The following is a 13,073-nucleotide window of genomic DNA, read 5'->3' as shown; positions in this document are numbered from 1 at the left end:
AACGGCCCGCAAAACGGAAAAAAAAAACGGCTGTGTGAAAGAGGCCTTAAGAGTAGAGAAATTCAAATTTAAAAAATAGTGAATTTTGGCAAATGTTTGGTAAATTTTGGATTCTTTTATAAATAAAGGTGAAATATATTGACTCAAATTTACCACTGTTATGAAGTATATTGTGTCACAAGAATGGCTTGAATAAGTAAAAGTGTTATTACCACATAAAGTGATACATGTCAGATTTGCAAAAATCGACCTGGGATTTAAGGTGAAAAGTGGCTCGGTACTGAAACGGTTAAGGATGTAACAATTCTCATCTTAACATTATATAAATAAACAATGGCAAGAAAATTGACTTCTTAATTGCTTTCAATGGCTTTTGCGACTTGATGCAATGTAGCAGATGACAATCACTTTCTAATGAAGCTTGAATCGTCCCTTTACCTCAGATGGATCCAAATTTCTCCCCATTCATTGCTACAATTGCTCTGTAATTATAAAATCTGTAATATATAAAAATAACTAGTTTATTGTGCTGAATTACATTAAAATAACATTTAAAGTGCCACAATCCCTTTAAGGTACAGTAATATGTTTGAGAAATATTGTGGAACATGGGTTCACTGGAGTTTAACATAGATGCAGATATGTATAGAGACAAAACATGGCACTAATAAATACTTTCTTTCATTCTTTACATTGTGAGAAACTGCACATGACCTTGCAGGAATGCCTTCTTTTTTAGATTTATCTTAATTTTGCAGATACTTCAGCCTCACAGCGACAATCGTGTGATAAATAAAGTTCTGGAAAACATAGATTTTTATATTGTCCCTGTTCTCAATATTGATGGTTTTGTTTATTCCTGGACTACGGTAAGAACCAATGTAAAATTCATAACTTTCTTTAATTACTGTATGAACAGTAATATCAATAAGATAACATACATATTAAAACATACCTGCATTATTTCATTGTACTTGTAATCTGAAAAATTGCTGATATTTAGTTTATGTCTTTAGAAAAAAAGAGTAGTTCCGCGCAGTCACTACTTATGGTTATTCAGTCATTGCATGTGATGTGCAATCTCACAGAAATCATTCCTCATATACGTCTGTGAGATTGCGCAGTTTTTCTTTAGCCCTCGGGGTACTTCAGATCCAAATGTTATAGCCTTTCCTCAATGTCGAGTGATCCTCTAGGTGTTCAATACTTTTCTTCACTTCAGCACAGTGCTCACCGTGTTTATGATATTAAAACAGGTTGTTATTGTACTTACAAGATTTTAGACTTGCTTCATTCACATAAAATTTAATAAAAACTCATAGGCCCCTTATAACACGGGCGAGTATTGCGCGGGTGCAATGCGTGAGGTGAACGCATTGCACCCGCACTGAATCCGGACCCTTTCATTTCTATGGGGCTGTGCACATGAGCGGTGATTTTCACGCATCACTTCTGCGTTGCGTGCAAATCGCAGCATGCTCTATATTGTGTGATTTCCACGCAACGCAGGCCCCATAGAAGTAAATGGGCCTGCGTGAAAATCGCAAGCATCCGCAAGCAAGTGCGGATGCGGTGCGATTTTCACGCACGGTTACTAGGAGACGATCGGGACGGGGCCCCAATCATTTTATTATTTTCCCTTATAACATGGTTATAAGGGAAAATAATAGCATTCTGAATACAGAATGCATAGTACAATAGGGCTGGAGGGGTTAAAAAAAAATAAAAAAGAATGTAACTCACCTTGCTCGTGCAGCCCGGCATCTCTTCTGTCTTCATCTTAGCTGTGTGCAGGAAAAGGACCTGTGGTGACGTCACATGATTCGTCACATGATCTATCACCATGGTAAAAGATCATGTGATGGACCATGTGATGACTGGAGTGACATAACCACAGGTCCGTTTCCTGCAATCAGCAAAGAAGAAGAAGAGAAGAGATGCCGGGCTGTGCGAGCAAGTGGATTAAGGTGAGTTAAATTATATATTTTTTTTTTAACCCCTCCAGCACTATTGTACTATGCATTCTGTATTCAGAATGCTATTATTTTCCCTTATAACCATGTTATAAGGGAAAATAATACAATCTACACAACCCTGATCCCAAACCCGAACTTCTGTGAAGAAGTTCGGGTTTGGGTACCAAACATGCCGATTTTTCTCACGCGTGTGCAAAACGCATTACAATGTTTTGCACTCGCGCGGAAAAATCGCACATTTTTCCGCAACGCAGCCGCCTTTTATCTGGGCCAAAAATATGATGCCCATGTGAAAGAGGCCATAGCCCAACTCGGGTTTCGCACCGATTCATCAGGGGCGTGTCACTATGAAACAGTGCGAAACCCGGGGGAGTAAAGGGACAGGGAGTAAAAAAGATGAAAAAACGGTCCTGAAGGGGATAAACACCTTTTGTTTTACTAAAATTATGTATGGTTAAACAAATTAATGATGATAACATCTAAATGTCATGTGAGTAATTCTAAGTTCTTCATATTCATTTTTACTACAACTGTCTGAAAAATTACAGTTATTTTTTTAAATCAATACACAAGTGAGGTATTTGACCCAGTGATCTACCTCTACAATGGAAGACACAACCTACCGTATTATATTGATTCACATGTATAATAATAAGCGAATATCAGAACAATAAACCAAATTATTTGCAGGATTTTATTTAGTTTTTTGCAATATGAAATAATTTATGTGAAGCTGTTCTTGTACAAACCAGTCATTAATACACATAAACTAGTTTAAACCAGGGGCAAGACCAGCTTTGTTGGTGCAGAACATAGGGCTTTTATGGTGATTACCATGACATAAGGCTGGGAAACGACCAAGGGTACGTACCAAGTGAACATTGCTAGTAGCACTACTGCTAATCATACCACAGCACTTATTATCAAAGTCAGATTGACTTATTAGATAATCTTCTACTCAGTGCAGCTCAATCTGGCTTAGCAAGCCCAGTGAGAAACCGTATTTGAAACTATGAAAGGAGGGGATGTTAGTGTTAGTGGAGCAGATGCTAGTGCTTTCAGTTTTAGTTTAGGAATAATGTATAAAGCTATTGATTTCATGCATTTAGGTACATTTATAATAGCAACATTTACAATGCAAGAAAAACATGCTAAAATAATGATAAATTACTGTATGTTGTTATACTAATAGTTGCACTGATGTTCTAACTGTGTCTGAAATAGACATTTCAGTAAACCTTCTAAAGTACACTTAGAATTGTTTAACGGTATATGTCTTATCAATGTAATCTCATTTATATTTTTATTTGAACAGGATCGCCTTTGGAGAAAATCTCGCTCACCACATGATAATGGAAAATGTTATGGTGTGGACCTGAATAGAAACTTTAATTCAAATTGGTGCAGTAAGTTACAGCATAGTTAACATATGCCAAAATAAGTCCAGGCAGTATCTACCAGTATATCTTGTTTCACTGTACTGAAAAGTGTAGTTGACTTCCTGTTTTCTGTAACTACAATAATATCAAACACAAAAAAGATGTGGTTTTAGTGCACTTTCAGAACTTACATCATCTGTTTTTCTTACATTTTCTATAATCCCTTATTTAACCCCTTAATGACTGCTGATATGGGTTTCTATAGCAGTCATTAATGGGCCTATTTCTATTCCTTTCAATGGCAGCCTAGGATAAGCACTGCATGGGTCTATCATACAATGTAGAGCAGGCATCCTCAAACTGTGGCCCTCCAGCTGTTGCAAAACTACAGCTCCCAGCATGCCCGATCAGCCTACAGGTATCAGCCTACAGCAGGGCATTGTGGGAGTTGTAGTTTTACAACAGCTGGAGGGCCGCAGTTTGAGGATGCCTGATGTAGAGTGTGGGCTCAGCCCTTGCATGAACCAGCCGTTTAACCCCTTAGATTCTGTCTTTAGCGATCATTTCTAAGTGGTTTAGAGGGAGAGAGCTCCTTCTGTCTTCCATCAGTACACCGTGAATGAGATCATGAGGTGCTGATATATTTGGCAACCTAATGCCTAGTGAAGGCCCCAGGTCTGCCTCCAATGTATTCCTATCAGGAAGTGTCTCTCTAGCACAGTCTGCTGTTGACTGTCAGTGTAGTTCTGACAGTATCATAAAATGTAGTTCATAAGCCATGCATTGTATTATATAAGCAATCAAAAGATCGGCTATTAAAATTCTCCTGTGGAACTAGTAAATTGTTAAAAAATATTTAAAAAATGTAATAAATAAATAAAATCCTAGTTAAAAAATACACAACTTTAATTTTTGTAATTTTTCCCTTATACAGCTTTTTCAAGGAAAAATTGCAAAAATAAAATCCCCTCCACATTTGGTATGACCACATTTGAAACAACCCACACTATACAACTATCGTAATTTATCCCATACGGTGAACACCGTAAAAAAAAAATGAAAAAACTATTCCAGCATTGCTGTTTTTTTCCTTATTTGCCATCAACAAAATAAAAAACGATAAAAAAATGTTATGTACCCTAAAATGATACTAATTAAAAGTACCCGTCATCCCGCAAAAATCAAGCCCTCACACAGCTCTGTCGAAAGAATAATAAAAACGTTATGGGTCTTGGGATGCAGTGATGCAAACAAATTTTCTTTTTCGTAAAGGGATTTTATTGTACAAAAGTGGTAAAAAAAACTATGTACAGTACAACTGACAAGCAACATTTTGAACTTTGATTGTGAGACTACCATCATTTTATAGAAATTCATCTTGGCTATCTCACACATAAATTGGACTTGCAACTATTTAGCATTTGATTAGTTATGCAGTTAAAGGACATCTGTCAGCAGATTTGTTTTTATACATGCAAATGATCCTCTAGGAGCAATAGTGGCATTGCCGTTACTCTTGGAGGCTCTGCTCCCTCTGCAACTGATTTATCCCCTGCACTTTGATAGGGCCAGGCAATAAATGTGATCACACCTGCTTGGTCCTGTGGAGAGGGCGCGGCAGTTGTAGAGAAGGCAGATCCTCTAGGTTTAACAGCAATGCCCTAGCTGCTCGTAGAGGCTTATTTGAATATATTAAAACATCATTTTTCTCAGCAATGTGGGAATATACTGTATGAACTAAGCACACATACAAGAGGTCAGCCAGTTTCATTGATATAAATCTTCAGACAGATGCCCTTTAATCAGTAAGCTATGTGTAGCTCAAAATGGTGCAACTGAAAACTACCATGAACAAGCCCCCATCAATGGAAAATTTTTAATTTTATAACTTTTAGAATGCGACAATGAAAAAAAAATTGCTTGGTCACTAATAGAGATGAGCGAATTTTTCAAAAGTTCGATTCGGCTGATTTGTCGAACTTTACAAAAAGATTTGCTTTGTGACTAATTACTTTGTCACAAAGCGCATTTTTTTAGTAGTAGTGGGTGAAATGACAGGTGTAATGACAGAGTGTAAAAACTGTGTGAAATTAACTTACATTTTTTTTTTAATCAAACTTACCGCATCCATTTGCTCGTGACGGGTCAGGCACTGCAATCTTGCTTGAAGATCTGGCATGAAATCTCGCATGGCACGAGATTACATCATCACGCCGGCAGATGTGGTTATGTCATAAGTCACCACGCACGGGATTTTGGCCGAGATCTTCAATCGAGTGGGATTCAATTCTCTCATCTCTAGTCACTAAGACTCAAAATGCATATGGAGGAAGGGATTAATCACATATTACCTAAAAACACATTAAAAGTATTTGAATTTAAGTTGTAGTTTTTGTCAAAGCTAATTTGTAACAATCCAATTATCGTACACTGCAATTGCCCCAAAACAGCTGTCTGCAAATTAAGTACTGGCTTGGCTATAATACTAAGCTATATCTCAAGGTCTGTTTAAATGGTGAAACCTACTTATAGAGTAGCTGTCTTCCAACTGGTAGTTCCAGAGGTGTGCTTTATTTTCCTTTTTGTAAAGAGAGCTTCTGTATATAACAGCTGCATTGCTGCTCTATAGAAATGCAAGGAAACATCAAAACTGCAGTGTATGAAAAAATACTTTGGAGGAGATTCATAAAAATTAGTTTAAAGGAAAACTAGCTTATTTGCCCATAGAAAATAATCACTTTCCACCTTACATGTTTTAGAGCTCCTTTGAAAAATGAAAGGTGGACTCTACGATTGATCTCTATGGGCAACTAAACCTGGTTTCCTATACAACACGTTTGATAAATCTCCACCATTGATTTAAATTTGCAACAGAATATGAATGAACATATGAAGTTATGAAATTTCCATTCAGTAACTGAAACATCATAAAGTCATCTTATTCAAGTGATAAAAAAAATTAATAGCTGATAAAATGAGGGGATTGGTTACTTACAAAAGGCTTAATGATAATAAATGACGTGGCACTTACACTGTATTTTATAAGGGAAAGTGTTTTTATTGAAAAGGATACATTAGCCATATTCATCTCTTACATTAAGCCAATTCATATGGGATATTACATCTACTATTAATTTTCTTTAATGGAAACTGGGTTCACACTGATAATAACAATGCAACTACAAGGTAGTTTGTGAATTATTTTTCATATTTTTATTCAATTTTTCCATCCAGCAATTGGTGCTTCAACAAATTGCAGCGACATTACATTCTGTGGAACAGGACCTGCATCAGAACCAGAGGTCCAGGCTTTATCACAGTTAGTGAGCAGTCTTAAATCTGACATCTTGTGCTTCCTGACAATGCATTCATATGGACAGCTTATTCTCCTTCCTTATGGGTACACAAAAGATCCATCTGTTAATCACGATGAGCAGGTAAGCAAGGTTTAATAAAAATATTTATTTTATAGAAGTACATATTGAAGTCTTGAGTACTATATGTTACCTGATTTTATGAATGAAAGATTGACTTTAGAATATAACTATAACAACCATATGGTCTCAGGCTTTTGCAGCACATGGCATTCATTCTATCAAGGGTATACTTACCAAAGTATCAGACTATGCAGCTGCTATAGCTCCGCTGGAGCGAGGGGAGCCAAGGAAGTACTACTAGTATTAGTAAAAAAAAAAAAAATGCAGGATAGAGATGAGCAAATTTCTTGAAATTTGCTTTGGGTCCAATACTGAAGAATCAGTTAAAAAATCTGGCTTGGATCCACATCGATTCTACCTGAATCAAAAGTGTTCCAACCTATTATTATATTTTTTTGTAATTAACAGAAAGGTTCAATTAAATGACCCTACAAGCAAACTGTACACTGGCATTGACAATTTACAATGGTATATTGATGCAATTAAATAGATTAATGGGCGGCCCACCTCCAGACTAAATGAAGTCAGGTGCTCACGTACAAAGGTTTACCCCAATAGCCAGAATGCATCAAATTAAAGTATTAAGACGGGCACTCAGACCATAGGGGGCTGCATCAAACAGGTAGTAAATTTATTTGATTATATTAAAATGTATAAAAAAGTCTAAAAAACAAATATCATAACAATAAATATTTGTATGGTATTTTTATGACATTTGTTTTTTATACTTTTTTATACATTTTAATATAATCAAATAAATTTACTACCTGTTTGATACAGCCCCCTATGGTCTGAGTGCCCGTCTTAATACTTATATTGATGCAATTGACAGTCTAAAATTGGCAAAATTAAATGGGTAAGTTGATGCACTTGAACTGCACAAGTATAAATGACAGCAAAATGCAACTCTTTTTAAGGAACAAAAAAGCACAATAATGCAGCTTTTTTAATTTGAACAGAGACAGTCTTTTTCTTTTCTTTTTTTAAAACCTTAAGTTTCTACAAAGGCTTATTGCCAGCTTATTACCAGCACAGTACTCCAATAGCTGCTGCTGAGCAATTGAAATTTTTTTTAAACACATTTTTTAAACACAATGCATTATGGCAAAAACATTTTATGGCAATGGCGCCATTTTTATGTAAACTGAAATTAAACGCAAAGTAAAACATAGACTAAAATATTACCACCTTTCCTGTAATCACATTACAGGTCTGCAACAATAGCAAAGAAAGGGGTTTTTGAATCTTAAGTCTTAAAAGCAAATTACAAGCTAGACAGAAATCCTACCGGCGCCAATATTACAATATTCCCAAAGCAAGTTGTCAATAGCAGTGAGTGTATTTGCAGAAGGGAGAGGACATTTAATTGCACCTCTGCCTTTAAATTACACAAAACACACTTGCAATTTTGCTATAACCGTTCCATAATTTGAGTAACTGTGTACCAAACCCGTGACTTTTCTTTTAGGAAAATTGTGAGTTTTCATTAAGCCTCATAATAAAATGTCTGGAATATGTTAGAGTTCAAAACAAAAGACCCAGGCCTTGTCATCTAAGAGCCTGAATGTGGGTAGTTGCAACAGCAGCAGCAGCTATCCAGGCAGTAATAGTACTGGTCCAGGCAGTAACAGTACTCGTAGGCCACAGTTTTCCATAGAAAGGCAAATCATTATTATTCAGGTCAAAGAGTGGCAGTGAGGTTGAGGACTCTGATGATGATTGTGTGTTGGAAAGTACCTGGGAGATGAATCAAGGTTTTGAGGAGGAGGTAACATCAGGGGAGGAGGGCAGCTGCAGCAATAAACAGCAGAGGCGACAACCTCCCAAAGAATTGTCAGGACCAGATCTGCTTTGGGAACTGGTGATACGGCAGATGCAGTAGGCCCATAATACGCCAGAGCAAAGCCAAGCTTAACTGCCGCTAGCTCTGTGTGAGTATCTCCCATCTGAAAGTTTTTCTCCACATCCCAGGAAGACAAAAACATTGCCCTATGCTAGATCCACAAGAGTAAAATAAGCCGTGGACAGTCAAACATAAATATACGTAAACACTAGGGATGAGCGAACCCGAACTGTATAGTTCGGGTTCGTACCGAATTTTGGGGTGTTCGTGACACGGACCCGAACCCGAACATTTACGTAAAAGTCCGGGTTCGGGTTCGGTGTTTGGCGCTTTCTTGGCGCTTTTTGAAAGGCTGCAAAGCAGCCAATCAACAAGCGTCATACTACTTGCCCCAAGAGGCCATCACAGCCATGCCTACTATTGGCATGGCTGTGATTGGCCAGTGCAGCATGTGACCCAGCCTCTATTTAAGCTGGAGTCACGTAGGGCCGCACGTCACTCTGCTCTGATCAGTGTAGGGATAGGATGCAGCTGCTGCTGTTAGGGCCAGATTAGGCAAGGATTTACTCATCAAAAACACTTACTGAAGTGATCGATCTACAGCTGTGTATCATTCAACTTCTGCTAGTTAATTGCTCACTGTTTTTCGGCTGCCCAGAGCGTTTTTCTGTCACTTTTTTCTGGGGTGATCGGCGGCCATTTTGTATCTTGTGGTGCGCCAGCACAAGCTGCCACCAAGTCCATTTAACCATCAATAGTGTGGTTTTTTTTTGTTGCTATATCCTACATCAGGGGCTTGGCTGTTCTTGCTATTTTATTGAGGGGTGAAATACAATTGCCAAAATAGCAGTACCCTAAATCTGGTGTTTCAGCTGTGGCTAGCCAATTGTAATACTGTCTGCTGTCTGGCAAAGGATATATTTTTTTCTGGGTTGAAATACAATTCCCAAATTAGCAATTCCCTAAATCAGTGGTTTCTGCTGTAGCAGGCCAAGTTTAAATCTATCCATTAAAGGGTATATTACATTGAAGGTGCTGATAGGGTCATTCTCAATGACTTCACATGCTACCGTGCATCTCCAAGTGTAATTGTGTCCGTAAAGGGATACCTGTCATCCATCCAGGGCCTAAATACTAGGCCTACAATTTATATTCAGCTAAATCCGAGGTTACTGCTGTGGCTGGTCAAGTTAATTAGTGTCCGTCAAAGCACAGTTTTTGTTCTGGGTTAAAATACAATTCCCAAATTAGCAATTCCCTAAATCAGTGGTTTCTGCTGTAGCAGGCCAAGTTTAAATCTTTTCATAATAGGGTATATTACATTGAAGGTGCTGATAGGGTCATTCTCAATAACGTCACACGCTATCGTGCATCTCCAAGTGTAATTCTGTCCGTAAAGGGATACCTGTCATCCATCCAGGGCCTAAATACTAGGCCTAGAATTTATATTCAGCTAAATCCGAGGTTACTGCTGTGGCTGGTCAAGTTAATTAGTGTCTGTCAAAGCACAGTTTTTGTTCTGGGTTTAAATACAATTCCCAAATTAGCAATTCCCTAAATCAGTGGTTTCTGCTGTAGCAGGCCAAGTTTAAATCTATCCATAAAAGGGTATATTACATTGAAGGTGCTGATAGGGTCATTCTCAATAACTTCACACGCTACCGTGCATCTCCAAGTGTAATTCTGTCCGTAAAGGGATACCTGTCATCCATCCAGGGCCTAAATACTAGGCCTACAATTTATATTCAGCTAAATCTGAGGTTACTGCTGTGGCTGGTCAAGTTATTTAGTGTCCGTCAAAGCACAGTTTTTGTTCTGGGTTAAAATACAATTCCTAAATTAGCAATTCCCTAAATCAGTGGTTTCTGCTGTGCCTGTATTAGTGTAATACGGTACCTAAATAGATAGCCAGATAGTGTTAGGTGCCTGTAAAAAAAAGGCCTGAATTTGAATTCAATACATTGGGCCAAATAATTGTTTTCTTATTGTGGTGAACGGTAACAATGAGGAAAACATCTAGTAAGGGACGCGGACATGGTCGTGGTGGTGTTAGTAAACCCTCTGGTGCTGGGAGAGGACGTGGCCATTCTGCCATAGCCACACGTCCTAGTGTACCTACCTCACGTCCCAGTAGACACCAAAATTTACAGCAATATTTGGTGTGGCCTAATGCCGGTCTAAGGATGGTAAGGCCTGAGCAGGTACAGGCATTAGTCAATTTGGTGGCCGACAGTGGATCCAGCACGTTCACATTATCTCCCACCCAGTCTTCTGCAGAAAGTGCACAGATGGCGCATGAAAACCAAGCCCATCAGTCTGTCACATCACCCCCATGCATATCAGGGAAACTGTCTGAGCCTCAACTTATGCAGCAGTCTCTTATGCTGTTTGAAGACTCTGCTGGCAGGGTTTCTCAAGGGCATCCACCTAGCCCTTCCCCAGCAGTGGAAGACATAGAATGCACTGACGCACAATCACTTATGTTTCCTGATGATGAGGACATGGGAATACCACCTCAGCACGTCTCTGATGATGATGAAACACAGGTGCCAACTGCTGCGTCTTTCTGCAGTGTGCAGACCAAACAGGAGGTCAGGGAGGACACTGGGTGGAAGACGATGCAGGCGACGATGAGGTCCTAGACCCCACATGGAATGAAGGTCGTGCCACTGACTTTCAGAGTTCGGAGGAAGAGGCAGTGGTGAGACCGAGCCAACAGCGTAGCAAAAGAGGGAGCAATGGGCAAAAGCAGAACACCCGCCACCAAGAGAGTTCGCCTGCTACTGGCCACCGCCACCTGGGACCGAGCACCCCAGCTTCAAGGAGTTCCCTGGTGTGGCAGTTCTTCAAACAATGTGCTGACGACAAGACCCGAGTGGTTTGCACGCTGTGCCATCAGAGCCTGAAGCGAGGCATTAACGTTCTGAAGCTTAGCACAACCTGCATGACCAGGCATCTGCATGCAAAGCATGAACTGCAGTGGAGTAAACACCTTAAAAACAAGGAACTCACTCAGGCTCCCCCTGCTACCTCTTCTGCTGCTGCCTCGGCCTCTTCCTCCGCCTCTGGAGGAACGTTGGCACCTGCCGCCCAGCAAACAGAGGATGTACAACCAACACCACCACCTCCGTCACCAAGCATCTCCACCATGTCACACGGCATCGTTCAGCTCTCCATCTCACAAACATTTGAGAGAAAGCGTAAATTCCCACCTAGCCATCATCGATCCCTGGCCCTGAATGCCAGCATTTCTAAACTACTGGCCTATGAAATGCTGTCATTCAGGCGAGTGGACACAGACAGCTTCAAACAGCTCATGTCGCTTGCTGTCCCACAGTATGTTGTTCCCAGCCGCCACTACTTCTCCAAGAGAGCCGTGCCTTCCCTGCACAACCAAGTATCCGATAAAATCAAGTGTGCACTGCGCAACGCCATCTGTGGCAAGGTCCACCTAACCACAGATACGTGGACCAGTAAGCACGGCCAGGGACGCTATATCTCCCTAACTGCACACTGGGTAAATGTAGTGGCGTCTGGGCCCCAGGCGGAGAGCTCTTTGGCGCACGTCCTTCCGCCGCCAAGGATCGCAGGGCAACATTACATAGAAACATAGAAACATAGAATGTGTCGGCAGATAAGAACCATTTGGCCCATCTATTCTGCCCAATATATCTGAATCCTATGAATAGTCCCTGGCCCTATCTTATATGAAGGATAGCCTTATGCCTATCCCATGCATGCTTAAACCCCTTCACTGTATTTGCAGCTACCACTTCTGCAGGAAGGCTATTCCATGCATCCACTACTCTCTCAGTAAAGTAATACTTCCTTATATTACTTTTAAACCTTTGCCCCTCTAATTTAAAACTGTGTCCTCTTGTGGTAGTTTTTCTTCTTTTAAATATGCTCTCCTCCTTTACCGAGTTGATTCCCTTTATGTATTTAAAAGTTTCTATCATATCCCCTCTATCTCTTCTTTCTTCCAAGCTATACATGTTAAGGTCCTTTAACCTTTCCTGGTAAGTTTTATCCTGCAATCCATGTACTAGTTTAGTAGCTCTTCTCTGAACTCTCTCTAGAGTATCTATATCCTTCTGGAGATATGGCCTCCAGTACTGCGCACAATACTCCAAGTGAGGTCTCACCAGTGTCCTGTACAGCGGCATAAGCACTTCACTCTTTCTACTGCTTATACCTCTCCCTATACATCCAAGCATTCTGCTGGCATTTCGTGCTGCCCTATTACATTGTCTTCCCACCTTTAAGTCTTCTGAAATAATTACTCCTAAATCCCTTTCCTCAGATACTGAGGTCAGGACTGTGTCAAATATTCTATATTCTGCCCTTTGGTTTTTACGCCCCAGGTGCATTATCTTGCACTTATCCACATTAAATTTCAGTTGCCAGAGTTCTGACCATTCTTCTAGTTTTCCTAAAT

At 39.7% G+C, this 13,073-nt stretch overlaps 1 protein-coding gene across 1 annotated transcript in view; it reads left to right on the top strand.

Moving 5' to 3' along the window:
- Positions 1 to 13,073, top strand: part of LOC121008786 (carboxypeptidase O-like) — a 278,938-nt gene that overhangs the window by 153,339 nt on the left and 112,526 nt on the right. The window contains exons 6-8 of the mRNA XM_040441480.1: positions 759 to 869; positions 3,292 to 3,382; positions 6,590 to 6,792. Coding sequence (XP_040297414.1) covers positions 759 to 869; positions 3,292 to 3,382; positions 6,590 to 6,792 — 405 coding nt within the window. The remainder of the gene's footprint in view (positions 1 to 758; positions 870 to 3,291; positions 3,383 to 6,589; positions 6,793 to 13,073) is intronic.

The sequence above is a fragment of the Bufo bufo genome, chromosome 7 (assembly GCF_905171765.1).
Source record: "Bufo bufo chromosome 7, aBufBuf1.1, whole genome shotgun sequence".
NCBI classification, from domain to species: domain Eukaryota; kingdom Metazoa; phylum Chordata; class Amphibia; order Anura; family Bufonidae; genus Bufo; species Bufo bufo.
The sequence above is the reverse complement of the archived record's forward strand: the minus strand, read 5'-3'. Positions and strand labels throughout refer to the sequence as shown.